We start from the raw sequence: 27,330 nt of genomic DNA, 5'->3' as shown, positions 1-27,330 counted from the left end.
AAAATGCGGTCAATATTTTTCATGATTTGCAATTAAAAATACCGTCTCCGCTGTGGAGTAGCCAATTTTTAAATATGCCATATAAAAACAATGTTTGATTAGTCAACTCCTAACCCATTCTTAGATTTAGATCAGATACTAATATTTAAAAAAAATCAATGGCGCTACAACCTTTTTAGGTCTGGGCCTCAGATTTCTGTATATGTTTCATGATCATTTGTTAATCTAATAGGCAAGTAGTTGATCAGCCTCCTGTACCTGACGCACGCTGTCGACTTTTTGGGTTTAAGGCGAGCCGGATTCCTCACGATGTTTTCCTTCACCGTTCGAGCGAATGTTAAAAGCGCACATAGAAAGTCCATTGGTGCACAGCCGTTGATCGAACCTACGACCTCAGGGATGAGAGTCGAACGCTGAAGCCACTAGGCCAACACTGCTTCACTGCATACTAATATTAAAGAGGATCTAATTTGTTTCAAAACACCATGTAACCCTATAAAACTAACAGCTAGACGTTAGGTTTAAAATCAATTTGTTTAATTACGAAATTTCAGCTGTTTATTTTATATGCCTACAATGCAATACAAAGTTAAGCTACATAGCGAGGATCAATTTTGGCATAATTATAAATCTCGTCATTCTTTACAGTATATATAGATTTCCCAGTTTTGTTATCTAAAATGAAATCACTAGGTAGTCTGTTGAGTATTTATTTATTTTGAAAATAAATTGCATTTTGAATGTAAACAACTTGAATATTAATTTTATTTAGCAAAACAAAAGTATTTTCTGAAAATTTTACTTATTGCATATTAATTTACAATAACTAGAAAATTTTGGAATGGTTTCATATATTTTCAAAAGATAGTTCAATACAGCAACAAAATATGGCTCTGAAGTGGATGCTTCATTAATTGCCACCTCTCAGACGGAGTACTAAATGCAAGGTTGATTCCTTTTGAATGTTGTAGTCTGAAAGGGTGCGGCCATCTTCCAACTGCTTTCCAGCAAAGATGAGACGTTGCTGGTCTGGTGGAATACCTTCCTTGTCTTGGATTTTAGCTTTAACATTTTCAATGGTGTCCGAGGCTTCCACTTCTAGTGTGATTGTTTTGCCAGTCAGTGTTTTAACAAAAATTTGCATTCCTCCTCGGAGACGTAACACAAGGTGAAGTGTTGATTCCTTTTGAATGTTGTAGTCTGAAAGGGTGCGGCCATCTTCCAACTGCTTTCCAGCAAAGATGAGACGTTGCTGGTCTGGTGGAATACCTTCCTTGTCTTGGATTTTAGCTTTAACATTTTCAATGGTGTCCGAGGCTTCCACTTCTAGTGTGATTGTTTTGCCAGTCAGTGTTTTAACAAAAATTTGCATTCCTCCTCGGAGACGTAACACAAGGTGAAGTGTTGATTCCTTTTGAATGTTGTAGTCTGAAAGGGTGCGGCCATCTTCCAACTGCTTTCCAGCAAAGATAAGACGTTGCTGGTCTGGTGGAATACCTTCCTTGTCTTGGATTTTAGCTTTAACATTTTCAATGGTGTCCGAGGCTTCCACTTCTAGTGTGATTGTTTTGCCAGTTAGTGTTTTAACAAAAATTTGCATTCCTCCTCGGAGACGTAACACAAGGTGAAGTGTTGATTCCTTTTGAATGTTGTAGTCTGAAAGGGTGCGGCCATCTTCCAACTGCTTTCCAGCAAAGATGAGACGTTGCTGGTCTGGTGGAATGCCTTCCTTGTCTTGGATTTTAGCTTTAACATTTTCAATGGTGTCCGAGGCTTCCACTTCTAGTGTGATTGTTTTGCCAGTCAGTGTTTTAACAAAAATTTGCATTCCTCCTCGGAGACGTAACACAAGGTGAAGTGTTGATTCCTTTTGAATATTGTAGTCTGAAAGGGTGCGGCCATCTTCCAACTGCTTTCCAGCAAAGATGAGACGTTGCTGGTCTGGTGGAATACCTTCCTTGTCTTGGATTTTAGCTTTAACATTTTCAATGGTGTCAGAGGCTTCCACTTCTAGTGTGATTGTTTTGCCAGTTAGTGTTTTAACAAAAATTTGCATTCCTCCTCGGAGACGTAATACAAGGTGAAGTGTTGATTCCTTTTGAATGTTGTAGTCTGAAAGGGTGCGCCCATCTTCCAACTGCTTTCCAGCAAAGATGAGACGTTGCTGGTCTGGTGGAATACCTTCCTTGTCTTGGATTTTAGCTTTAACATTTTCAATGGTGTCCGAGGCTTCCACTTCTAGTGTGATTGTTTTGCCAGTCAGTGTTTTAACAAAAATTTGCATTCCTCCTCGGAGACGTAACACAAGGTGAAGTGTTGATTCCTTTTGAATGTTGTAGTCTGAAAGGGTGCGGCCATCTTCCAACTGCTTTCCAGCAAAGATGAGACGTTGCTGGTCTGGTGGAATACCTTCCTTGTCTTGGATTTTTGCTTTAACATTTTCAATGGTGTCCGAGGCTTCCACTTCTAGTGTGATTGTTTTGCCAGTCAGTGTTTTAACAAAAATTTGCATTCCTCCTCGGAGACGTAACACAAGGTGAAGTGTTGATTCCTTTTGAATGTTGTAGTCTGAAAGAGTGCGGCCATCTTCCAACTGCTTTCCAGCAAAGATGAGACGTTGCTGGTCTGGTGGAATACCTTCCTTGTCTTGGATTTTAGCTTTAACATTTTCAATGGTGTCCGAGGCTTCCACTTCTAGTGTGATTGTTTTGCCAGTTAGTGTTTTAACAAAAATTTGCATTCCTCCTCGGAGACGTAACACAAGGTGAAGTGTTGATTCCTTTTGAATGTTGTAGTCTGAAAGGGTGCGCCCATCTTCCAACTGCTTTCCAGCAAAGATGAGACGTTGCTGGTCTGGTGGAATACCTTCCTTGTCTTGGATTTTAGCTTTAACATTTTCAATGGTGTCCGAGGCTTCCACTTCTAGTGTGATTGTTTTGCCAGTCAGTGTTTTAACAAAAATTTGCATTCCTCCTCGGAGACGTAACACAAGGTGAAGTGTTGATTCCTTTTGAATGTTGTAGTCTGAAAGGGTGCGGCCATCTTCCAACTGCTTTCCAGCAAAGATGAGACGTTGCTGGTCAGGTGGAATACCTTCCTTGTCTTGGATTTTAGCTTTAACATTTTCAATGGTATCAGAAGGCTCAACTTCCAATGTGATGGTTTTTCCCGTAAGAGTTTTTACGAAGATCTGCATTTTATAAGATCTGCAAAAAAATGAATACAATTTTATTTGGCTATTTAACAGATATTATTTGATTAACTGTAATATTGATTTGGGTGATTAAAATGGAATGACGCATCTTCGAAGTTCGAAACAAAGAAATTTCTCGTTCACAAAATGGCGTCGCACACAACTGTTCGTCCTTTGTTTGAACATAAAAATATGACGCAATAACATACAGAGGTTTTAAGGAAAGCTTACCTTTAATTAAACCGAAATACGAATAATTAACAATTTTTATACTTAATGAAAATATTAATTAACTACAATTCACAATATTTAGATAACACAAAAATTAAAGTTATATACAACCCTCTAGTAACACGTCAATACTCAATAACTCTAGAGAAAAATGAAACGTCAGATTTTGTAGAGTACGGTATTTATACCTTCGAGGGATATTTTTTAATATTGCAACTCTCATATAATCAGCCGCACTCACGCTGTAACATAATATTATAAAGTAATTCAAATTAACAAAAAAATACATAAATCATTATTTTTTATTACTAACAATTGTGTAATAATCCGGAATAACCTCTCGAATCCCACTATTGGCTTTTCGATAGTTCAAGATTAAGTTAAAATTTAAATTTTAGTTAAAGGAAATATTGATTCGCATAATATATTGCAAATTTATACCAGACTATTATTACTCCCATTGTTATTCCGTCGAGTGCTTCATAATTTATAAAAAATAGTTTTCATTTATAAAATAAGGAAAGGTGTATAATATAGTTTACATCTAATATTTTACTGTCACTTAAAATATATAAACCATTACGAATGGATATATGACAAATGCTTTATCTAATGGAATATTAAATTTATAAAGTAATATAATAAAATACTGAGATAGATATGGATTTTGAACTTATGTTTATCTGTTGCTACATTGCCATCCCATAACGTTGGCATTTAGATAGCTGTCATTTCCCAGACAGAATTTCTAAACATCATTTTGCGTTGTGTATAGTACGGTCAACTATCCACGATTTAAGATTTTTAAATAAATACGATTCTTGTTAGGGCGTTGAAAAGAACGAAACTAAATACAACTTCACAGTACTTGTTCCATCAACGTCACCGATGAGTTTATTTGGTGGAGTACGTGATGTTTAGCGACTTCATTACTATATATGCAGTCTAGACGAGTTCTATTCAGATTTCAGACGAAGCTCGAGCAATTCGGGGTCCAACAACAAGAAACATTGTCTACAATAAAATCGATGAAACTTTTACTCATAAGTTTATAAATTTATAATGATTGTTTTAAAGTTATGTTAGACTGCGTTTAATTGGAAAGTTATATCCGTAAGTGTTAAAAATGGCTGATTTGATACGAGCGATGGGGGCGCCGATTGGACCCCCTATAAAGGACAAGTTAGGATCGCCCTCTACGGAGTCTGAAGACGGCGGCGGCGATATTGCCGAATTGACTGCTGATTTAGAACTCGACGAAGCTGACGGACCTAGCACTAATGGTATTATTAAATATATGTAGTTAAGAAAAATTGCAATTTACCTATAAAGGGAATCTGATGTAGAAATGTAGTATCTTTAAATTATTTGTTACTGCTTTGGCTACATTTACTATAATGAATAGAAAACTTGTAGAACCAATTCTGTAATTATTTACAGTTTTACTAATAAATTGAATTTGTTAAATACTGAATTTATTTATACTTACAATATTGACAATATTGTGTTCAGTTATAGGAATAAGGTACTAGAAAGATGTTAAAGCAATTTTGAAATTCTCAGCAATTGAGTTTTTAAATACTAAAAAACTACTTATAATATAAATACTTTATAATATAAACAACCTTAGTTATAACAAACTGTTTGTCACCAGGAGAAAGGCAAGCCGTGTTGGCTCCTCCAGAAAGTGAGTGGTACCATGGCAGGCTTGATAGATATACTTCTGAAGAAAGATTGTGGGCTACGGGAAAACATGGCAGTTACCTGGGTAAGTCAATAATGATAATATTTTTATTAAAATAAATATATGTTTAGTTTTATTGCTATATCATATACATAATGTTTCTTATTAAATTCTGTAACCTATAACAAGATAACTCATACTTGAATGAACTTAAATTACTGTATGGTGTATAATTCTAAATAAGTAAAAATTTCATAAACAAACCTATTATAGCTTTGATAAATGTCAATATGGGACTAACTATAATATTTATTTTTGTATTAGTATCTGTTTCAATGACATTGCTTAATATATAATCACTTTTATAGTATGAAGCTGTGTCAATCTATTTCATATTACATTGAACAATTGCTATGTAAAACAGATTCCCATAGAAAATTATAGTACACTTACATAATGATAGAATTACAAAATACTGATATCTAGAATGAAATCTAGTTAATATTGTTTTAAAGATCGAAGTTTTAAGCTTATGTCAATTTTGACAAACATGACTGAGAAAACAATATGTACTTGTTAATAAGAAAACATAATGTTGTCCGTTATCGTTGTAACACCCTGTACAAACAATATTTTTAAAATATTATTATAATATTATTTAAATAATATTATTAAGTAAGATAGTTTTAATTATTAAAAATAAAAGCATTTTAGTTAATTACCTTTTATATAATATTGTTCCATTCAATGCATATGTATAAAATTAACTTATATGTAGAACCTATATAATGTAACTTTTACAAAATATTGTGTTACATTGTAAACTTCTATAATTTTTTATAAGACAGTTACCTTAAAGTGACTTACCATTGTACTGAATTATTAAAATATTATTTTAGGCCCACTATAGAATATATTTTTAAATATGTTTTTTTAGTTCGAGAAAGTGATCGAAAACCTGGATCATATGTGTTAAGCTATCTTGGACGTACTGGGATCAATCATTTTCGGTGAGTTGTATATAGATAGAAGTAGGTCAGTAGTTTTTAGTTACAAAAACAATTTTATACTCAATAGTTACTTATAGTGGTACAGTAGATTATTAATGATTTGATCTATCCATATGAAATCATCATCTATTAAATTAGCTTAAATAATTATTGTCGCGGTCATAGATTTTACTCATATATATATTTTTTTATTAAATTATTATAGCATAACAGCTGTATGCGGTGATTACTATATTGGGGGTCGTCAATTCGATTCCCTCACGGAACTAGTTGGATTCTACAGCCATTGTTCGGATTTATTGAAACGTGAACGACTTGTTGAGCCCGTTCCACCTCCCGAACCTGTCAATGATAAGAAGGTATGCTTATTTTAATATTAATACAGAGAACATACTCAAGTTCATCAACCTTAAAAGTTTATCACATTTTGTTTAATCCTATTATTTTCGACTCATTGAAGTTTCAGTTCAATTAAGATTCAGTGATTTCAGTGATGTGTTAAGATTCTGTGGTAGTCTAAATTTTGTCTAAGGTTTCCAACCTGTTCAATTTCTTTCGTAAAGCCTAAGCTTAGGCTAGGCTAAAGCGTAAAGCGTAGGCTAAGTAAAAAATTAAAGTAATGTCTGATTTCTTAAAATTTGTCTTTAAAAGTGATCAATGAAAGCACTGTGCAATATTTAATTTGTAATAATGTTACATATAATACTTTTGTAACGTAATTCCAGCAGCCAAGATATCTTGTATAGTATAGAAGATATCTTAGAACTAAAAATATTAACGGCATTAAGAAAAACACTTTTTGAACGGATTAAAGCTATGTATTATTATTAAAAACTTATAATTATTACAATACTACTACTTATAATTATTTACACAATTCTAAATTTTAAATAATAATACATAGCTTTTACCGTTCAAAAAGTGTTTTTCTTAATGTGTAAAAGCAATTTTAACAAAAGACAATACAACATTAACGGCTTTATTTTACAGTATGGTGTGGTCAAAATGTCGGTACTTGTTACACGTTAAATAGGCTGTAATATTTATTGTTATCATTAAAAGTTAAACATATGAATGATGTTTGTTCACTAGCGCGTGGTCGCCATCCTGCCCTACACCAAGATGCCAGACACGGACGAGCTCACGTTTCAGAAGGGCGATATTTTCTTCGTACACAATGACATGGGAGACGGCTGGCTATGGGTCACTGCACACAGGTATATTTGAGGCGGCTTTTGACATACCGTTGTAGTATTTATATAGACGTGAGTTTTAGTAAATTTTGTAGGCTTTTACGTGAAGACGATTTTGGCGCTTAATGTAATTAAAATTAAATTGACAAAATTTCTGAGACCTAATAAAAAAGTTGCATTGATTATAAATTAAAAAAACACACAGACACATTTATCCTACCTCAGACACAAAAAGCTCTGAAATGAACGTTGGAAATTTTAGACATTAACTAAATTTTGTATTATATCTTTTTAATTCAAAAAAAGTACTTATTTATAGTAACACAACTTCAAATAGCAGAAGCATATTACGACTTTTACTGCGTACAGACGAGTGAGATCGATAAGATTTGGCTAATAAGGGGTCTTAAATAGGATTTCAATGGCTTCTAAGTTTTCCTTTAGGGTTTCAAAATTAAACTAAGTTAATTATGCATACCATGAATTATAAATGATAAAAAAGTGATCACTCTTTATTAACGTAGTCGGTATTTTAAAGAGGGATATTTATTTAAAAAAATCGTTCTATTGCCTAATTTTGAAGCTTTATTTGTGATTTTTAAAATTGAATTAGTAGTTTTTGAGTCTGTTCACTACAATCATAGAAAAAAATCTTCAATATTTTGTTGCAGATTATAGAAAGCAGCTTGCCATTTCATTAAAAATAATATTTTACTCGTTTACATATAGCGTCGAATACCTTACTTACTATACTTAATAATACTTGTTTAATGTCTTCCAGGACGGGAGAGCAAGGAATGATCTTCAGGGAGCTGGTTGAAGACCTGGATCCATCAATCGATCCAAATACTGTTTTCTCTTGGTTCCACCCTAATTGTACTAAGAGTGAGGCAGTTGATATGCTAGTCAAAGCTGGGCCTGGAAGCTTTTTAGTCAGGTTTGTTTAGTTTAAAATGATATGAAATTGTATTTTAGTTACGGTTCTGGGTAGAACAAAAAACTGAAAAAAAAATTTATCCAATTGTTTAATAGTTTAAGAAATATGTATATATTTTTACAGTTTTAATACACAGGCTCACATTGGGGAAATTACATTTAGACTCGGCAGGTATAACCTGGCAATGTTTTATAATATATATTTTTATATAACGGGGGAAACAGCCAGGAGGCTCATCTGATGTTAAGTAGTACTGCCGCCATAGCCACATACATTCCCAGAGGGCTCGCAAGCGCGTTGCCGGCCTTTATAATTCAAGAGATCCCATGTTATATTTTTAATTATCTTGATTTTTTATGTCTAATATATTACCGATGGATTAATAAAGTTCTTTAAAAAAATATTTGATTAAAGTTACCTTTCACTTTGAAATAGATGAACCAAAAACTCAAGTAAGAGAACAAAAATTTAACAACAATTTGTTTTACTAATATATTGTCTATTCATAGGCCTTCAGATAACTCACCAGGCGATTACTCCTTATTCTTCCACATCAATAACCAGATTCAAAGGTTCCGAATCGAGAAGAAAGGTGTTCGATACTTGATGGGAGGGAGAACCTTTGAGTGTTTGGATGCTGTGATAAATAGATACAGGAAGGAACAAATTGTCGAAGGACATACACTTGGGCAGCCAGTAAGTAGTTTTTCGCATATGATATAATTTGTGAGTTTGTGTACTTACAAAATTTTTTATTGTATCCATAATGTTTCTGTCTAAAATTCGACATAGATTTTTTTTTAATTTATTCGGTTTATCAGTATTAGTTTAAACATCAAATTTTTTAAAAATATGTTGTAACTGGTTTACAGATTCATAAGATTTTTTTTGGGTTAAATGTATCAGTGCATCTTTCTTTATCTTGTCCTAACCTATTACAAACCAAAACAATTTATCGGTTAAATACGCCATATGCGTTGCCTATATACAGCATTTGTATATTTATTGTAAATGTTCCCCAGCTTATAGCCGAAGGCCACCAAATAGAACCGCAACAGAACACGACAGGCGCTGCAGCGGAGAAGATATACGCTACGCTTCGAGAATGTAGGGACCAGATTGGTTTGAAGAAGATGAAGGGGATCAAGCATCAGGGATACCTTCACAAGAAGTCGGATAAGGCCGCTAAGAAATGGAAAGCGCTCTATTTCGTCCTCCTCCAAGAGGGGACGGACACACATTTGTACTTCTACGATTCACCTAAACGTACGAAGCCGAAGGGGTTGATTGATCTGTCGTGCGCCTATTTGTATCAGGTAATAAAAATAATATATTCATATAGCTTTTATTCGAATTACATTACATGTATGTTTAACACGAGTGAAGGCCTCCTCCAAATTTTTTTATAGATATATATTATTAATAGAATTTCTATTGTTTTTTGATAGCTCAAGATTTCTGCTTCGATCATGTGTTTAACACCCGGTGATTTCGGAGTCCTTAATAGCAATAGTATAGTATTTTTTTGTAGAAATAATATATATAATAAATAATTTTAAAGAAATAATAATACGTACGTGTAAATGAATACGTGCATATTAACGTGCTAGTGCCTGGTCAACGTTCGGCACTACATAAAATCAATAAAAAATCATATTATTTTGACCCGCACTATAATCTCAAGTTTCTAACCAACCCAATCTTTATTGCAATTTAATCATTAAAAATTGTATTTTTTAGGTCCACGAGTCCCTGTGGGAGCGTGAATTTTGTTTCCAATTAGTGGAAAGGGCGCTGCCGTGTCTCTCGACGCACACTTTCCTCGCTGCGTCCACCGCAACCGAACTACGAGGATGGCTGGACGCTTTGCGTCCGTTGTGTGTACCGCAGCAAGCCAGGCATCAGTCTAAAGTAATATTTTTTGTTTCCGTTTTTTTAATAGTAAATATTTATGTTCTAGTAATTGTTTAAATAATAGTAATATAGAAACTTTTATTTTCGTTTAGTGTAATTTTTTAATGACATTAAAATTCTTTTTTAACTTAACATTTTTCCATTTTGCATGCTTCAACTTTTTGTCCATCTCTTACACGGTCAAGAGAAATTTGAAATCATTTTAAACAAAAATATTTTAATTTATAGTTATTTCTGAACTGTTTCATAAATGAATGTTAAAGATATAATATAGGTATAGTACTCAATCGTGTTTTCGTATATGTGTGGTGACAAAAAAGAACTCTTTACTATATATCTGTATATTAATTCTATTCATATTATATATATATATATATATATATATATATTATATATCTATACAGTATATTAGTTGTTAATACCAACGACTTCCAAAAGAAATGTGGATCCGTTTAAATAGTACGTATTTTTATTTTCCTATATATTTCTTGATTTACATGAATCACATAAGCAATAACGTCCCGAATCTAAGGGCAGTATCGCATTACAATAACGGAATACACACTCACTCACTCACTCCACTAGCTCTGCGACCCAAACTGAAATCTGTTACATTTTTTTTATACCTTACTATCGTATCATATAATAGGTATCTCGTGTGGTATGGCTCCGGGCATTGCGCGTACGTTGTGTGACCGCTCACCGGCTGCCGGCCCGTTTGGCGCCGCGTCCGTACCTACGCTTGGCGTTAGGCGCTGCGCCCGTCGCACGTACGCGACCGCGGCCATCTCCCGACCCTCATTGGGATGACGAGTTTGTCTTTGAGTACGTATTATTTTTATTACTAATACATATTAATACTTATTATATTTCGTCTTTTTTATATCTTGTCATATGTGTGTGTTGGTTCCTAATAATAAATATTTTTGTACGTTTAGATATTGTGATTCCTGGAAGGTTTAGGTCTAATTTAGTAAGATTTTATGTGAATTCACTGATATAACGATTATTGTTGCAAAAAAATCTTACACGCGATACACTGGCGAAAGCTTGTGTTTGGATAATAAGGAATACTTTCATTGCAAAACCAAACCTGAACCCAATGTAGTTATTAGGTCTATCATTTACTTTTACCTTATTTTATATAGTATTATATAATGAAACGATTAGTATGATAATTATATCAATTATCTGCCATGTCAGAAGAAATGCATTAAATTGGCTTTTAATAGAGTTTTATTTCATTTTGTTTATTACTTTCCATATAATTTTAGAGTCAGACGTGGCTGTTCTGCAAACTAATGTATTTCATAATTTCTTTCGCGTAGCAAATATGTCATTTTATTTATAATTGTTTTTCAAATAAAGTATCAAGATTATTACTGTCGAACTATAATAACAGTGTTAACAACTAATTTAACTGGTGCGACCTTAAATTCCGTTTAAATCTTCAGATATTACTCTAGAAAAACTACACATAAAACATATCACTTTAAATATAAAACCTACTTATATAATTTAATTTGCCGAATTATTTGATACATTGAAAAGCATTATTTTATTCGTCTACTAAGCTTAATAAATGTTTCAGTGATGTCCCTCCGGACGTTACCGCATTCACTATTACTGTGCATAATACCGGCAAGAGAGGAAAGGAATCTGAGGTAAGTCAAGATTTTTCTAGTTCATTGATACTTCAGATTTTTTATGATTATTTTGATTAAGAAAACACTTTTTAAGCGGATTGAAGCTATGTATTATTATTAAAAACTTATAAATTTTTACATAATTTTAAATTTTACGACGTTTCGCGTGCTTTTCAGCGAAAATTTTCCGTTCCGTTCCGTTTCCGTTTAAAAACTTCTTAATGTGTAAAAGCTATGTCAACAAAAGACAATACTATTATTTTGATTACTTTTTGATAAATCATGTGTAGAAAGCACTAAAATATTTTGTTATGTGTTCAGTAAAATGTTTAGTAATAAACATGTATGAGCAAACAACTTTTAATTTTAGGTGGCCGAGTTGACGATAGAATTGGCGAATCTCGCGAATGGTGAAGAAGTTGAGGAGTGGTATCCGCTAGCTGGAATGACTCCTATAGGTGAATGGGGTTCGCTAAGACTGCGTATCAGGTACTGTGTTTGTTCAATAGTTTAGTATATGATGTGTTTCTTGGTAGAGAAGGTAATGATAATATTCAGAAACGAGATTTCGCGCGAACTTGCCGTATGTAAAAATCCATTAATTAAAAATAAAACTTTTTTTTGATCTGTCAATTTTTTTTATCAGGTCAATATGGCTGGCATATTGATCTTTTAAGTTTTCTTTATGTATAAATAGTCTCTGGCCAAATACAGAATTTAACATTACGATCTAGCCTAACTTAAAACTAATACGTAATTTAAAACTTACCTAATTTGATGCATAACATAAGAAAGTGTCCAATAACACTTCTTACAGTCTCTATTAAGGGGACGTACCACTTACCACTGTTTAGCACTTAAGACGTGCACTCACACTAATTCAAATGGTTTTGTCCTTTGGGGCTGTTCGAGTATGACGTAAGCAGATTTACTGCAATTTATCCCTCCTCCCTCTAGTCAGCAAAAGTAAGCAAAGCTCTAAAAATAATAGGCCCGTGGTATCGAAAAATAGAAAAGCCTCGAAATTCAAGAGTTGGTGGAGCCTTTGTTCGTGGGCTCCAGCAATCTTTATTATTGTAGTGACGAAAAATTTAAGCGTAGTGAGCAATTATGTAACACCAACTTCGTAATAGATGGCTACATAGCAATGATATTGATATGGTATCCCTAACGATTTTTGAAAAGCTCTTCTAAAGAAGTTATTGTAACCAAGTTTATCTTTTACAGATACATGCAAGAACTAGTAATGCCTCGTGAAGAATACAACCCACTACGACAACTGCTTCTAGAACCGGGTTTGCCCGCTGTTAAGGCGCTCGCTGATTTATGCAGGACGGACAGACAACCTTTGGCTACGTGTTAGTATATTTTTTCTTAGTCTTCATTACGTAAAGGTCGTTTCTTGAAAAGCCTTAGCCATTTCTATCCTCAGATTGTCTCAGTGCATTATATGTTGAGACTCATAAAGAAATTTTTCATTTAAAACGTTTTATTACTCTTAAATAACCTTACTGTAGTAATCGTATCTGTTGTCTGTACCACGTTATGTTTGAAGTACCGTATCCCTTGTGTACTACCTGTACTAACATTTGGATGTCAAACTTGGGAGCTCACTTAAGCACAGCATACAAAACTGTTGTGTCAAAAATTTGTAGAACGATATGATAGGGAGAAGAATAGATAAAATAAAAAATATATCAAGAAAAATAACTAAGGTAGATCTCACAATGAATATAAATGAACTTAGTGGAAATGGGTGGGGTACATGGCAAGAGGAACAGAAAGGTGGAGCAGAGGTATAAAACTGTTGCCTAAGGTACAATAAACGCAAAAGAGCAAGACATTTTAGAAGGAAGGCATAGTGCAGACAGGATTTGGAAGAGGCCTTTGAAAAAAAGGGCACACCAATATCTGATGAATGAGATGAGATATACCTCCCGAATAATATCATATAAACACTTAGTTGGAAACTTAAGTCAATTTTGTTGTTGCACTCGCACGTCGCAGGAAGTTCGAACGTACGTGGTTACGAGTTGATCGTCGGTCGCATGGCACTTGAGAAAAGTTATTAAGAATGTAACTTTTTCTTATTTCCTTATAATAAATCCCCAGTCTATATTCAATTATGTTTAATTAGCGGTCCTTCACGCATTTTCTGAGTGCGGTCGTGGTGCAGAACTGGCCCATGAATTAGCGGCGGCGGAAGTAGTGCGTGAAGCGGATCACAGAGCGTTGTTCAGGGGCGCCTCTCTCGCCACCGCTGTACTGGATGAGTTTATGCATGCTCTGTGTAAACCTTTCCTGCAGGTAAATACATATTTAGGTAAAGAAATTCCCATAAAAAACATGTTTAAAAAAATGTTTTGTCTTCAACTCACTTAATTGTATAAATAGGTAAGCGACTAACTTTTTTGAATTGAAGAAAACAGCTTTCATACAATAAATACGATACTTTTAGTATAAGTATTATTTTTTAAATGATTTTTTTTATAAAAACTGTTCAACCTTCAAATGTTTTAAGAATATTTTTTACAGATATAAAATAGATAAGAAAGCAAATTTTGGCAAATTTTATTTAGGAAGCGTTCAAGTATTACATCACGCAATTTGGACCGTAACTTTTTCTATACCCAATTTTTAAAACGTTCCGTGATCACTCCAGTGACTCTTTATACCTTAAACTTACGAATATGGTGTAAAGTCGAAATCCCGGCATCGGAACGTTTTACAAGAGGAATCCCCCCCTCTAACCCCCCATTAGTTACACAATGCTCGAACGCTGCCCGTAGTGTAATTTTAATTTGCTTGTAAAGGAATGTATATTTACTTTTCAAATAATTAATATGTTGAGTTTACAGCTTATGGGCGTTTCATGCAACTCTTAGTCATAACAATAATTGTTTTAAAAACTGTCCTATTTCTTAAAAACCCAATTAATGAAAACACATAAAAATATCTGCCCCTTGCCTATTGACAATAGGACTTACATAATATGTACAGGCGGCGATATCCGAAACAGTTCAGAAGTTAATAGACGCGAAGCAATCGGCGGAATTGAATCCAACTAAAATGGACTCGCCTGACGATGCCTGTAACAACGCCGAGTTTCTGCTCCTGATTCTTGACCAGGTTAGTTAGGAAATTTTAATACCCTTATACGCGCCAAGGATACTTCTCAACCATTAGAGCCAGTCAGTGGGTAGACTGAGGTTTCCGTTAGGTTACAGGAACTGTTCACTATTCTGCCTCCACACAATAATATACTATGCAGCGGAATTTCAGTTACATACATATGAGTAAGATTCATAAACAAGATGCAAGTCTCGTTTCCGTCATTTAATAGTAAAAAATAATGCATGTATTGAGCATTCAAGAAATAGAATTCTTGTTTGATATTTTAGTTTCTATGTATGAAGATTACGTATTATTACTTTTATTTCATTAGTTATTTCTGTACGTTATTAATAATAATTACCATAACGAATAAATATGTCTAACAACACAATTTATTATAATATTTTAACCAATTGTAACATTTGGATTTTTTTTAATCAATACGATTTCTAATTACTATCTTGTTACTACAAGTCTTTTATTTTAATTCGGTATGGAACTCACAAATGTTGAGGCGGTTGTCTGTCACTTTTACTCATAGAGTAAACACAATTTGACAGAAAGAGACGAAAGAGTAGTTGAGAGTGTAGATATACCAGTGTAGATATCGCATGTATGTATGTTACTTTGCCTCAAAAATAATTTTTCATATGCTTTTAGTGTTTTGGACCGCACTTATTTGTAATAATTTCCAGATAACATTATCAATATTCACGTCTCCCGAGGCCTGTCCTCGGCCTGTCCGTTACTTGTGCGGGTGTTTGCAGCGTGCAGCCGTCGCGAAATGGCCCAATGAGAGATTTGTTCGAACACGGGTTGTTTCTGGTAATATAACGTAGCATTGCGAAATTTTATTTCAGATATAATGCTTTGATTGGGTGTCTTATTAGCGTATAAATCAAATTCTGTATTATTATTAGTATTTTTACACATTTTTTTATAATTGTGAGGTTATTTCGACAACTGAGCGTTTTTCGATGCAACTTTTGCAACCACTATGCGTAACTAGTTGCCGGTAATTTTCCGATAACCGATGTATTTCCAAACTAATTCGACTTAGGGTCCTTTAAGATAGTAACGTACCAATTCTTAAAAGGCCGGCAACGCACTTGCGAGCCCTATGGAAATGTCAGTGTCTATTGACGGCGGTATTACTTAACATCAGGTGAGCCTCGTGCCCGTTTGTCCCCGATATAATAAAAAAATATATGACGTTTTAGTGTACAGATTTGTTAATACATACATATAATAATTCTTAAAATTATTGCCTTATAGAATTTTTTATTTCATTGTATACAAAACTTCATCCGGAAACATATTACGTTTACTATCATAAAAGATATATTTAATTACAGGTTTCATATTCCTTCGCCTTATATGCCCGGCCCTAGTGGAGCCCCGAGCGTGGGGTCTTCTTAGTGCAGCCCCACCACCACACGCACAGAGGTCACTACTCATGGTCGCCAAATGTCTACAGAATCTTGCTAATCTCGTTGAGTTTGGCGCAAAGGTAATAAGAACTGATAGTTTTATAACTGGATTATCATATTGAACTGTTAATAAGACATTGTTTGTTTAAAATATAGCTTTTTTAACTTTTTCGTAACGTGATGCCTATTAAAAATTACTATACCGTTTTCTCATGTATCTAAGTATATACAGTGTAAACTTCGTGTAACGTCCCTTGATTTAACGATGAACTCCCTAAAGCGTCGATATCAATTGTCCTTGGTTGATTTAGCTTGTCTTCTATAAAATGATACACTCTACATAGCATTACACCCAATCTCAATAACGACAACAACAGAATAATAAAGTACTTTTTATGTTGCTAAAATTAGTAAAAAACTAGTAGAAGTACGTTCGTTCTTTTGTCGCTTTATTATCCTAGCCCGCAATAAACTCGATTGTCGGCATCATGCATACGAACTTTTAAAGAAATTCGTTCTTTTGTTTACAAATTGGGATTGTTTGCACGTGTAGACTGTTGTTGACCATGACTAATACATAATATGAGTCATCTCTAATAATATCTATACGTTTTTTTCTCTCCATTTAACGACGACTGTCTATAACGCTATAAAACGCACAGTCCCTTCAGTGTCCTTATATAGAGTTTACACTATATAAGAAGATTGTATGCAGTTTTATACCTATTTAACACATTTTTTCAGCGACTCTTTTGATGTAAAATGTCATTAATAACATAATCTTTTTCTCATTAACATTAATTATACAGAAAATAAATTATATCATATAAAGCTATTTCAATATAAGGTTAAATAATTTTTCATTATACATTTCATTATACACAAGGTAAAGTTAAACCGCGAACTTTGAGTTTTATTCAATGAGTGCTGTAACATTACACACATATGTAATATTTCTAGGAGCCATATATGGAAGTTGTCAACCCATTTATTTTGAAGAACAAGGAACGGATGGTCGTATTTTTAGATCAACTCAGCTCAGTGCAAGACCCGGGAAACGTACAGACGAATACTAACAATAACTTCGATATAGGTACGTTTGGATTTCTATTGTTATAACTTCTGAGTATGCAAGTATATTTTGCGGATTAACTTTTCTTTTACCAAAAACAAAACAACTTTTATTTGGCAAATATCTTTTAAATAGGAATCAGTGCTTGTGTAAAACATTAAAAATGTTATTAGCTATGTTTTGGAACTATCCTAATTATTTTTTATTAATATCATGGGAAACGTCATTCAACAACCTGCAACCGGCAAACCTGTATGTTGCGAGCCAGAAACAAGTGTTTTTTACAACACTTTAATATTCTATATATTATTTTTAATTGCAAAAGAAATTAACTTTATATTCTTAATTACAGCCAAAGAGCTGGCGACAATTCATCACATCTGCGTGTCTCACCTAAGTGAGCTGCAGACATTGTCGAAAAGTCAACCCGCTATACGGAAACTGGTCACTGTAACGGAAATGCTGACGAAACATAAGCACAAGTATCTGGAGATGATCAGATAAGATACGCCTTTATGTCACACAGGTAATGTTTATATACGATATCAATGATAGTAATAAATCTATTACAATTAATGAAATTCTGTAATAAGCTTAGTAGTAATAGGGTAAAATGAAATAATTGTACTATTTGTATTCGTGTTTATGATAATAAAAGCCTATTGTTAACCTTTATCTAAATTAACTTTATTTAACCAATGTCTGTAAAGTTGGATATAGTAGATAATTTTTCGAAAAATAAGGTCATAAAGAAGTTTCACTTCTTACGTGTGTACTCTAGTACACACACACATTTTTTATTATTTGTGCGTTTGTGCTTGAGACTAGAGGTAACAATGTTAAATTCATAATTGAGCGTGCTATCGTTTCATTATGGTAATTTTATTTTAGTTAGTACCGTTCAAGGTAAGGTTTTGGCGTCAGGGAAGTACGTATATGGTTTTATTACTGAATTACTTTATCTTCAGCGAATCAGATTTTTTGAGTCTATGATTATATGAAGTTAATCCAAACATCTCAGTGAGAACATGAAACGCTGCAGTTCTTCTCCTTCCTTGTCGACATCACAAGGTCTAAACTGTACGATTTGACGTTTCTTGTAAAATCGAAACATCGAATTCGAACTCTTTGCCCCCTCCCATTGTCTCGGGACAGTTTAATATGCGTTCATATAAGCGGCGGTTAAAAAGGCGTTTCTTGGACAGGAGTGCTCAATAGGCTGCATCTCACAATACCAGGGATTTTGGTCAAAACTTCTGTCCAGTTCTGTATAAAAACAGATAAAAGAAACAATACGCATCGAATTGTACGTAACAAAAGAAATATATATTTTTTGATTATATGTATTAAATGTGTATATATTTCGTTGCAGGGTAAAAGCAAGAAAGCGTAGAGGTAGTCGCCTTCGGGTCTTAGTCGTACGCGTGTAGTCATTTTAGCTTTAGCGTTCACTTTCACATTTGGGCGTTACAATATCAGAAAATATAAACAGTACAGAAATTTCATTCTAGTTGACATCGATTAAAAATTATTAAGGAAATGTAATTATAGTCTCAGGAGTAGAAAAGATCAAACAAACGCGCAGATTCAGTTTAAGTAAAGTAATTTTGCATAGACTATAGAAATAGTGGGAACTCTTTGATACAGATTCTTATATTAATAAACTATGAATCAGTTCAATTGCACTTTTTCAACCGAGCGTTTAAGTCCATTACCGCTATGTTTCCAGCTGTCCGTCGAGATATTTCCGATTCAATTCGACTTAGGGTCCTTCAAGAAAAGAGCGTTCTAATTCTTAAAGGCAGGCCTCAAAGGAAATCTGCCCATTTCACCCTGTTCTATAAAAAATGAAACAAATAGTCTTTTGTCTCTTTCTGTCATTGTGTGTTTATTCCGTGATAAAAAGATACAGATGAGTACTATGGTTATAACCTTATAACACTGATTATTTTTTATGAATAACTTGACCTTAGTAGGAAACGAAAATTCTGTTTTTTTTTATAGTTATACATTATTCGATGTCAACTAGTTTTGTATTTCTTCGGTATTTATGTTTAACGTGCCAAATGAATATAATCATATTATTCCAAAAAGACTGTGACCATCATTGTCATTTCCAAAGAAATGGCGATTCTATGTAACACTGACAAATGACGCATTGTCATTAGGTTGATAGCTGTTAACAGTAGCATCATATTTGAAGACAAACAGTTTCTTGAATGACATTGACTGCCCTAATAACGAGTGTGACGTTGGTACTCAGAGTCGTTAATTATATTATTCCTAAAGATGTATTAAAAACTCAGCCCGAGTAGTTACCGACTGAAGTATATATTGGATCTTTCGTTATTTTACAAGCTCAACTTTTTTTAAATCTTAACATGTCTTAAATAGTCTTTACACTTAATTACCCACTCTGAGTGCAGCTGAAAAACATGTGTATAAGCAATGCAATTCCATAATAATTTTTATATCACTGCCTAAGTTACAGAAATAGCTCTCTAGAATCTAAGTCGTATTTATTGTAAGTAGTTTTAGGAATACGGAATTTATTACCTACTCCGCTTTTGTATTTTTTATAAATCATAGGAGGTTTTAAACAAAATACCTCGCTACATATTCTAAAACTGCATTTTTTATGATATTTTTTGCGCTGAAAGAGTTTAACCCACTATAGCCAAGTTAATCAGTTTTGATACTGAAAACGTCACGAACTGTAGACAGACAGTACTAGGTGATAAATATCAACCCTTGGAAACTGATAACTAATTTCCGCTCGATTGAGCGGCCAACATCACAAGCATGACCATTACTATAATAAGATTAAAATTGAATAATGGATAAAAATAAATATCCTATAAAGTCGCTCTTAAGATATTAAGTAGCAAGTAAGATTTAAATCTACCCTCGGAGAAAGTAAAATATGAATCATAGAGAAAACAGCTATTGAAAAGAGATTGAATTTGTTTATGATAGAATGATCCACGAAATCGTAACTAGAAGGTTGTCTCATTCCAGTGTTTTGGCAATATTTATCACCCTGTACTGTATTGAATCTTAAAGTATTAGCTGTTCTATACAGCGTCTAAAATTTTTGCTAAAATGTATCCTAGATTTAGACTAGAAATATAAGGTATAGTTCGATCGTGATACACCAAAAATTAGGCGAATGGAGCTTTAGGTATACCAGATTCATGATTCCCTGCTCCGCACTTCCTACAATTATTCTCTGTGATAGTGTTAAGAAAAACTTCCAAGACTTGTTTTATTTACTATGCATATTATTTTGTGTGCAATAAAACCTTAAATTTGACACATACAATTTGGTTTCGTAGATATTTGATTTATGTTATTTAGAGTATAGGTGTTTCGGCATTGTGTTACCATGTTGATATAAGAAATCAAAATGATTTTGTTTTTAAAAATTTCTTAATCTTTTGGATTAAATATTGATTTGTAATGTTTTCTTGTATAACTAAACTAGTAATGTGAACGATCGTAATCTGCTTCATTCTGTATTTGAGTTGTCTGCAGAATAAATGTACGTACACACTTTTAAATTTGGTAAATTAGCATAAAAACTTAATGCCTTAATATCCTTTACGAGGTGAGCTCGTATAGATCAATTAGCTTGGAGAGACGTTTCTGCATTTGTAATCTCTCATTCAGTGAAACTGGAAAGAACAGATTCGCCTTGTCATCTGTCGCTTAAAATAGCGGTAGAAACTTCACGATTATTATTTAATAAATATGTTGAATATTAAGAACTAAAAAAACGAATTTGCTGGTAGTATATTACTACAAACTTAAAACCGACTAAGCTGAATTATTGTATGTAACTTATGGCAATACCTACAACAGAACCACAGGAGAAAATATTAGTACATGTTTTTTTTTTAGTTAAATTTAATTTTTAATTGTTAATGATGCGACCTCTCGAACTTGCTGTAATTGATTACGGATACGGCTATAATTATTTTTATATTACGAATTCTCGTTGTGAATTCTTTATGCTCAATTTTAAATATTTCTTTATTGTGCCATACTCTTCGTAAATTATTTGTTGGACTGGTTTCTAATGTACTTATTAAATTATCTTAGCATTGGTTAACCATGTCGTAAAATATAACTAAAAGTTAAATATGATATATGTATGAGAAAAAAATCATTATTTGCTTAATGAAAAGCAATTTTATTCCTTGTGGAATTGATACACAACATTCTTTTTATATACATTTGTATAATTTATTCAAAACTTATGCCTATTTAAAATATTTACTATTGTTCAGGATTGGAAGTTATCAGTATTTTATACCTATTTACGTTACGAATACGACACTAGGGATGATTTTTATACAAATAAAGTGACTTCTCATTAAAAACAGGAATATACTGGCCAGTATATTTTTCTCTTTATTTTTTATGTGCAGGTCTAATATTCAACAGCCATGGTAATTACACTTAATTAATTGAGAACTGAATACAAATTTAATTCCTAAATTTTTTATCACTAAAGTAAAATATATTTTGTTGCAATTATATAAATAGCTCCATTTACAGAATTGCATCGAAAACTGTAATCTTTTTAGTAATAGCTTGTAGGTCTAGTGGATGTGTCACTGTACTGTGTTAGCTTATGATAGGAGAATGTCTAGACTGATTTACGCTCCAATTACTAGATTAATAAGTAAAGCACTTCATTCAATATTGTAATCAAGTGATATTTTTTCAACATTTGGCCAGTTTGATACAAAAAAATTCTACTTATTGCAAAATTGCAAGATAATATATTAGATGAGTCTATACAATATTTCTTTATTTTTTATTACAATTAATATTGTTTCTATACACAAAACTAATATTTGCACAAAGTTTTAAGAATAGTATCACTTTTAAAGGAATTGTGTATAAGTTAAACCCAGTATATGCTATTAATTATGACAAAAAGTGTAAAAATAATAATTCATATGATTTGATTTCATGGGAAAACATTACGTAAATATTGGTTTTGTATGTTATTATAATTTGTACATCATTGATGTCTGTTGATTACAAAATTAAAATGCAAATATGCACGTTGCTTGTGCACTTGTTAACATGTGCATCCTGTGAAACTATTATTTTAATAGTACATATTATTTTAGACCGACACAATTTGATAACATTTAGTTGTTTTTTTTTGTATTCATAGATACAAATGTAATCAAATTTAGCTTTAGATTTTGTGACTGTTCTATAATCTTTTTATATTCTAACCTTAGTATGTACTGTTTTTTCTATAAATTTTTTATCTGTGCTAGAACTCCAGAATCAAAATAAAATTCCCATAAAAAATATAATGTATTTTATTTAAATACAACCCTTACATGACTAATATCTATGTTAGAAATAGTATAGTAAATGCCATAACAATGCAGCATACTGCTACATAAGGTGATTTTCTTTCACCAATTCTTGCACATTTCCAAAATGTTCCTAAAAATCTGCAATTAATAATAATAAATTTATACCAATGCAAAACTTATGTTAATTATATTGTATAATTTATATGCTTGCATTTTAAAAGTAGCAGTGATATATTTTAATGTTTCTATGTATTAATATGAAATCAAATCTTATTCAACAGATGTTTGTAGATTTTTAGTAAGAACTAATAACTTACCCAGTTTTATTTCTATCCATAAGTGAGGGAAAAAATGATCTCAGGTAAGCACAAGTGCAAATTAACAGAAGAATTACTGATAGAAGACTTTGGAAGTTAAAAATTGCACTCTGAAACCAAAAGTGTTATATAAAATATCCTAACCACAATGCCACGAATTTTTAAAATTCATGGAAAGAAGAATAAAGGTGTAAATAATAATGTCAAATAGAGCAAATTTAAACTTACCATGTTGAAGTTTTTAGATTTATTTTAGTTAATAAATTTTTGTCTAATACTCATGTCGACATTAATAATTTATTAGTTATAGTAGTTTTATGTATTAATGGAGTTTAGGAATAATATTTTTTATTATTATTTACGTTAAGTGGAATGTGGCAGACAAATGACAAACCTGACAATTGCTAGTTTTTATTCAGGCAAAGATACCAAATAGATTTCGGAATGACAATTGACAAGTCCAAAGTTGGACAATACTTAACCATAGATACTGAACTAGTAAAGTTCCAGTCAACTGTCGCAAGACCATTCCGTCCTGCGATAATTTTTAAAAGCTATCGAGTACTGAGTCAGTAATACTGACTGATGACAATTGGTGACAAATAGGAGAATGAAACCAAAACATACAAATGGAAATTGGAAAGAGAGTAAAAAATAGTAGATAGTTTTCAGGTAGAAGGAAAGTTATAGCTTACACATTTATATTAAATGTGTTAAAGAATTATTTAAAATGGCCGATGAAAAACAGGCCCTGGTAGAAAAAATCATCAAAGATGTGCATATCGTTTTGTCGAACACAGCTGAGTTGTGAGTATTTAGTTTTTGTTCATATTTTGGCTTATATCCAGTAAACTTAAAGAAAACGAATGTGTAAACAATCCACAAAATTTGCCCTGTATTTCTTTCAGATATGCCTTCGATATTGTTCCTGTGGAAACGAATTTTAGGAATAAGTCGCCCGTGATGTGCATAGAAAATTGCCTGGGTTTGGAGTCCTGGTGCGTGAAACAGGTTTATTTGCACTCTTATACTGTACTAATGGATAAAATGTGCTTTAAAACACAAAGGAAGTCCAGACAAGTTTTGGATTCAGAAACTTTATTAAGATTACTTAATGTCACCCTCCTTATCAATCCTGATCTCTCTGTATTGTGGAATAAAAGAAGAGAAATGGTTCAAGAATTACTACTTGACAAATCAACTGAATTAAAATTTACAAGATTAGTTTTATCAAGAAAACCAAAATGTAATGATGCCTTTGCACACAGAAGATGGATATTAGGAACATATTTAAACAGTGGGTTATTTCATTATATGTTTCTTGGTCTGTACAATTTATATAAACATATACAATATTTTCAGCCTAATATAACAATAATGAAAAATATAACAGGATAAGAATACATAAATTATTTATAGAAATTTATATTTTATAATGTATCAATGTTCTTAATAAACTATTGTTTTTCAGGTCACCAGATAAATACTATGGAGAGTTTAATTAATACAGAACTAAGTGTATGTGATTTAACAGCAGACAAATGTCCCAATAATTACCATAGTTGGAGTCATCGCTTATGGTTTATAAACAAGCTTAGAAATAGTATAAAACAAGATGACATGCATACATTATACATAAAAGAATATAACTTTTCTGAGAGGTGGATGTCAAAGCATGTTTCAGATTTCAGCTGTTTTCATTATCGTCAGTTTTGTATAAAAAATACCTACAACTTAAGTAACTTGTCTTGGAAAACTTTTGAGAACTCGTTAGATATAAATTTTCGTAAAGTGCTCCTGTGTCTGCTTGTTAATAATTTCCCAAAAGATATGACAATACAAGCATCAGAACAAGATTTAGTTTCATATTCAGAAGAGAATCTAATACAGTTTTTGCTGTCTTATAATAATAGTTGTTCCTGCAATGTTGACAGTGTATCATTATGTAGGAAATTTGAGATACTATGCTATGAACTTACACTTAATAGTGAGTTGCTCCGATTCTATAAACATCATGAGAGCATGTGGTATCATAGACGCTTCATTTTGCATGAAATTATTGAAATGATGTATGATCATTTTGGTTTGTTTCGACATAATGGAGTTCTTGTAAGAAAAAGCTGCAAATATTGTAAAACAACTGATCTCAGACAAAAACAGGCAAAAATAATTCGATCTCATGGTGACTGTTTGTATAAAAGTGTTCTCTTTCAAGTAATAATAAAACATGAAAAAAGTTTTATACAAGAAAGAAATGATGACAATCATGCAGTCAGACATGAAAAATATTTGAAGCTTATTCAAGGATTAAACAATCTGATGTAATTTCATTGAAGAGAGAACCAAACTGGAGTCACTATCACCGTATAAGATTGATACATCTCTTTTTAATACCTTCACACAGCAACAGAAATGCTCTTACAATTTGTAAGATATATATCTAGATAAGATATCTTAGTTTGTGTTTTTTCTGCTGCAATTTGACATAAAAACTCTTTCCAAAAATTCCTGGACCTATTAGGTATTTTGTCAACGCTGTGTAGTTGGTTACGTCGCAGTGGGTTAAATAAATCGTATCCCAGGACAACGTGGCAAACCGTCCGCTATTCCTGTCTGTAGCATAGATATTAGGTTTCCTACAACTTGTGTATTATATGGATTTTATATTGTAGCTTAGAATTATTATTGTACTATTTATGCATACTTATAAATTGCTTTAAATATAGTGTGTTTTTATTATATTGACTATTTTTTTTCCTTATGCCTGGCATTATTTGATGAAGCATGGAGGTGATCAGCTATTATGAGACAAAACTTTATTCAAATTTAAAGCCTCGTGTTTATTTCACTATTACTATAAAAGCTAAATTTTATCGTTTTTTTTTATAAAATCAACCATTAACTAATATTATTACAAGGTTTTAATTACAGCATACTATGCACCGAGCAGTGTTGGTTTAATATCTTAAGCATGCGAGCTTTGCTCTCAAACCTGTAACCCTCTAGTGCCGGCTAAATCCCGGCTTGGAAAAGAAATGGATTTTTGTTTTTACGCGTTCTATTAATACTTGATCGTACGGTGATGTTAGCATCGTAAGGAATCCGATAGGACTAAGACCCAAGAAGACTTGCCCCCTCCAAAGGAAGTAATAATATATGAAAAATATATCATTCAGAATCTGTATCTAACAAGGTTTACACAGTGTTGTTGTGGCTTGTGAAAAAGCGTTAGGTTAAGGGCGGTGTGAATCATTGTCGCCACTAAAACAACGAAGTTGGGCCGCGACCGACGCATCATGCTTATTTCCAAGCCCTGAAAACAAATGTATCTACCCTAAAGCGACACGAATCAAAAAGTTTAGTTTTTTATTTGTTATAATTTAAAAACATCCTGAATTTTTACAAAAATATTTTGTATTAAATCGATGTCCAATTGTTTAAGCCTTAGGATTCTGTCACGATTCAGGACCTTTTAAAGTTGCATACGCATTACATAGTCTTCTGTTACTGCCCCTTATATGGGTCAGGAGGTTTCATACGCGCTAACACCTTCCGTTCTGAACTGTATAGATCAACGCGAGAGATTGCGTCTTGCAAAAAGTACTTTAATGTGTCCTAGCACGGTAGCAATTGGGGTGAAAGAAATATCATATATGACAATAAGAAATGTGTCGCTGGTGACGTCACAACCGCGTCCCGCGTTTCCCGATCGATATTGTATTCGAGTATTTCCGTGGAAAATCGGAAGAAGGCAAGTGACGCTCCGCGCTGACACCACGTGCGAATTACATCACTGATATTGCTACAACTCATTGACCAAGATTTGTTAACTCCGAATATTACATAAGTTTCATGAAAGTTTGTAAATACTTTTATAATTCAGCCGTAAAGTTTAGGAAAAGTATACTTAACTTACGTGGTGTATATGGCTTCCTGCGTTCACTGGTTTAGCTTACTGGAAAATTCCGGTTTTTATAATAAACTTTTGAAGATTGATATATCTAAATGATATAGATTAAAATCCAAGGGTCCATGGATTTCGAATATTTTTTTAACCTGATTGTAATAAGTGTGTATGTATGTATGTATGAATAATAATTAGGTTGATTGATTATAGTTTTCAATACGAAAAATATACATTAAATAATATTTTAATTGTTTAATAGTTTGTATTTTTTATACAATTTTCAAATATAGGTATTATTAGAAATTTAAATAAAAATACTGTAAGTATTGCTTGCGAA

The 27,330-nt window shown here is 32.6% G+C and overlaps 4 protein-coding genes across 7 annotated transcripts; 2 read left to right on the top strand and 2 right to left on the bottom strand.

Annotated features, from left to right (window-relative positions):
* Nucleotides 1–783: 783 nt before the first annotated feature.
* On the bottom strand, nt 784–3,570 carry LOC123706682 (polyubiquitin-C-like). Its single transcript, XM_045656015.1, is given in 3 exon segments — nt 784–1,002; nt 1,004–3,206; nt 3,425–3,570. Coding segments are annotated over 2 exon segments (2,259 nt in total). The 5' UTR covers nt 3,197–3,206; nt 3,425–3,570; the 3' UTR covers nt 784–936.
* Nucleotides 3,571–4,196: 626 nt separating this feature from the next.
* On the top strand, nt 4,197–21,657 carry LOC123706894 (ras GTPase-activating protein 1). The gene is made up of 20 exons (XM_045656481.1): nt 4,197–4,707; nt 5,079–5,192; nt 6,046–6,118; nt 6,324–6,477; nt 7,211–7,335; nt 8,093–8,248; nt 8,758–8,944; nt 9,271–9,564; nt 9,989–10,159; nt 10,812–10,987; nt 11,754–11,826; nt 12,179–12,297; nt 13,036–13,166; nt 13,946–14,115; nt 14,809–14,937; nt 15,618–15,747; nt 16,278–16,432; nt 17,313–17,445; nt 17,777–17,950; nt 18,797–21,657. Exons 1-19 carry the CDS (start codon nt 4,551–4,553, stop codon nt 17,926–17,928), a joined length of 2,799 nt encoding a protein of 932 aa, XP_045512437.1. The 5' UTR covers nt 4,197–4,550; the 3' UTR covers nt 17,929–17,950; nt 18,797–21,657.
* Nucleotides 21,658–22,753: 1,096 nt separating this feature from the next.
* On the bottom strand, nt 22,754–23,479 carry LOC123707073 (protein kish-A). Its single transcript, XM_045656852.1, has 3 exons — nt 23,315–23,479; nt 23,087–23,196; nt 22,754–22,907 (listed from the first exon to the last, which is right to left on the bottom strand). The coding sequence occupies exons 1-3, from the start codon at nt 23,315–23,317 to the stop codon at nt 22,802–22,804; spliced, it is 219 nt and encodes a 72-aa protein (XP_045512808.1). The 5' UTR covers nt 23,318–23,479; the 3' UTR covers nt 22,754–22,801.
* A 143-nt stretch (nt 23,480–23,622) lies between these two features.
* LOC123707552 (protein prenyltransferase alpha subunit repeat-containing protein 1-A) lies at nt 23,623–25,825 on the top strand. Of its 4 annotated transcripts, none has more exons than XM_045657678.1 (3): nt 23,623–23,893; nt 23,995–24,410; nt 24,558–25,825. In XM_045657678.1, the coding sequence occupies exons 1-3, from the start codon at nt 23,817–23,819 to the stop codon at nt 25,409–25,411; spliced, it is 1,347 nt and encodes a 448-aa protein (XP_045513634.1). In that variant the 5' UTR covers nt 23,623–23,816; the 3' UTR covers nt 25,412–25,825. The 4 variants fall into 4 exon arrangements, with proteins under 4 accessions (XP_045513634.1, XP_045513635.1, XP_045513636.1 ...); XM_045657679.1 differs by having other exon boundaries at nt 23,625–23,893; nt 23,995–24,383; XM_045657680.1 differs by having other exon boundaries at nt 23,848–23,893; nt 23,995–24,084.
* The last annotated feature ends 1,505 nt before the right edge of the window (nt 25,826–27,330 follow it).

This window comes from Pieris brassicae, chromosome 3, assembly GCF_905147105.1.
Source record: "Pieris brassicae chromosome 3, ilPieBrab1.1, whole genome shotgun sequence".
Classification (NCBI taxonomy): domain Eukaryota; kingdom Metazoa; phylum Arthropoda; class Insecta; order Lepidoptera; family Pieridae; genus Pieris; species Pieris brassicae.
This window is presented reverse-complemented; position numbering and strand designations above follow the sequence as displayed.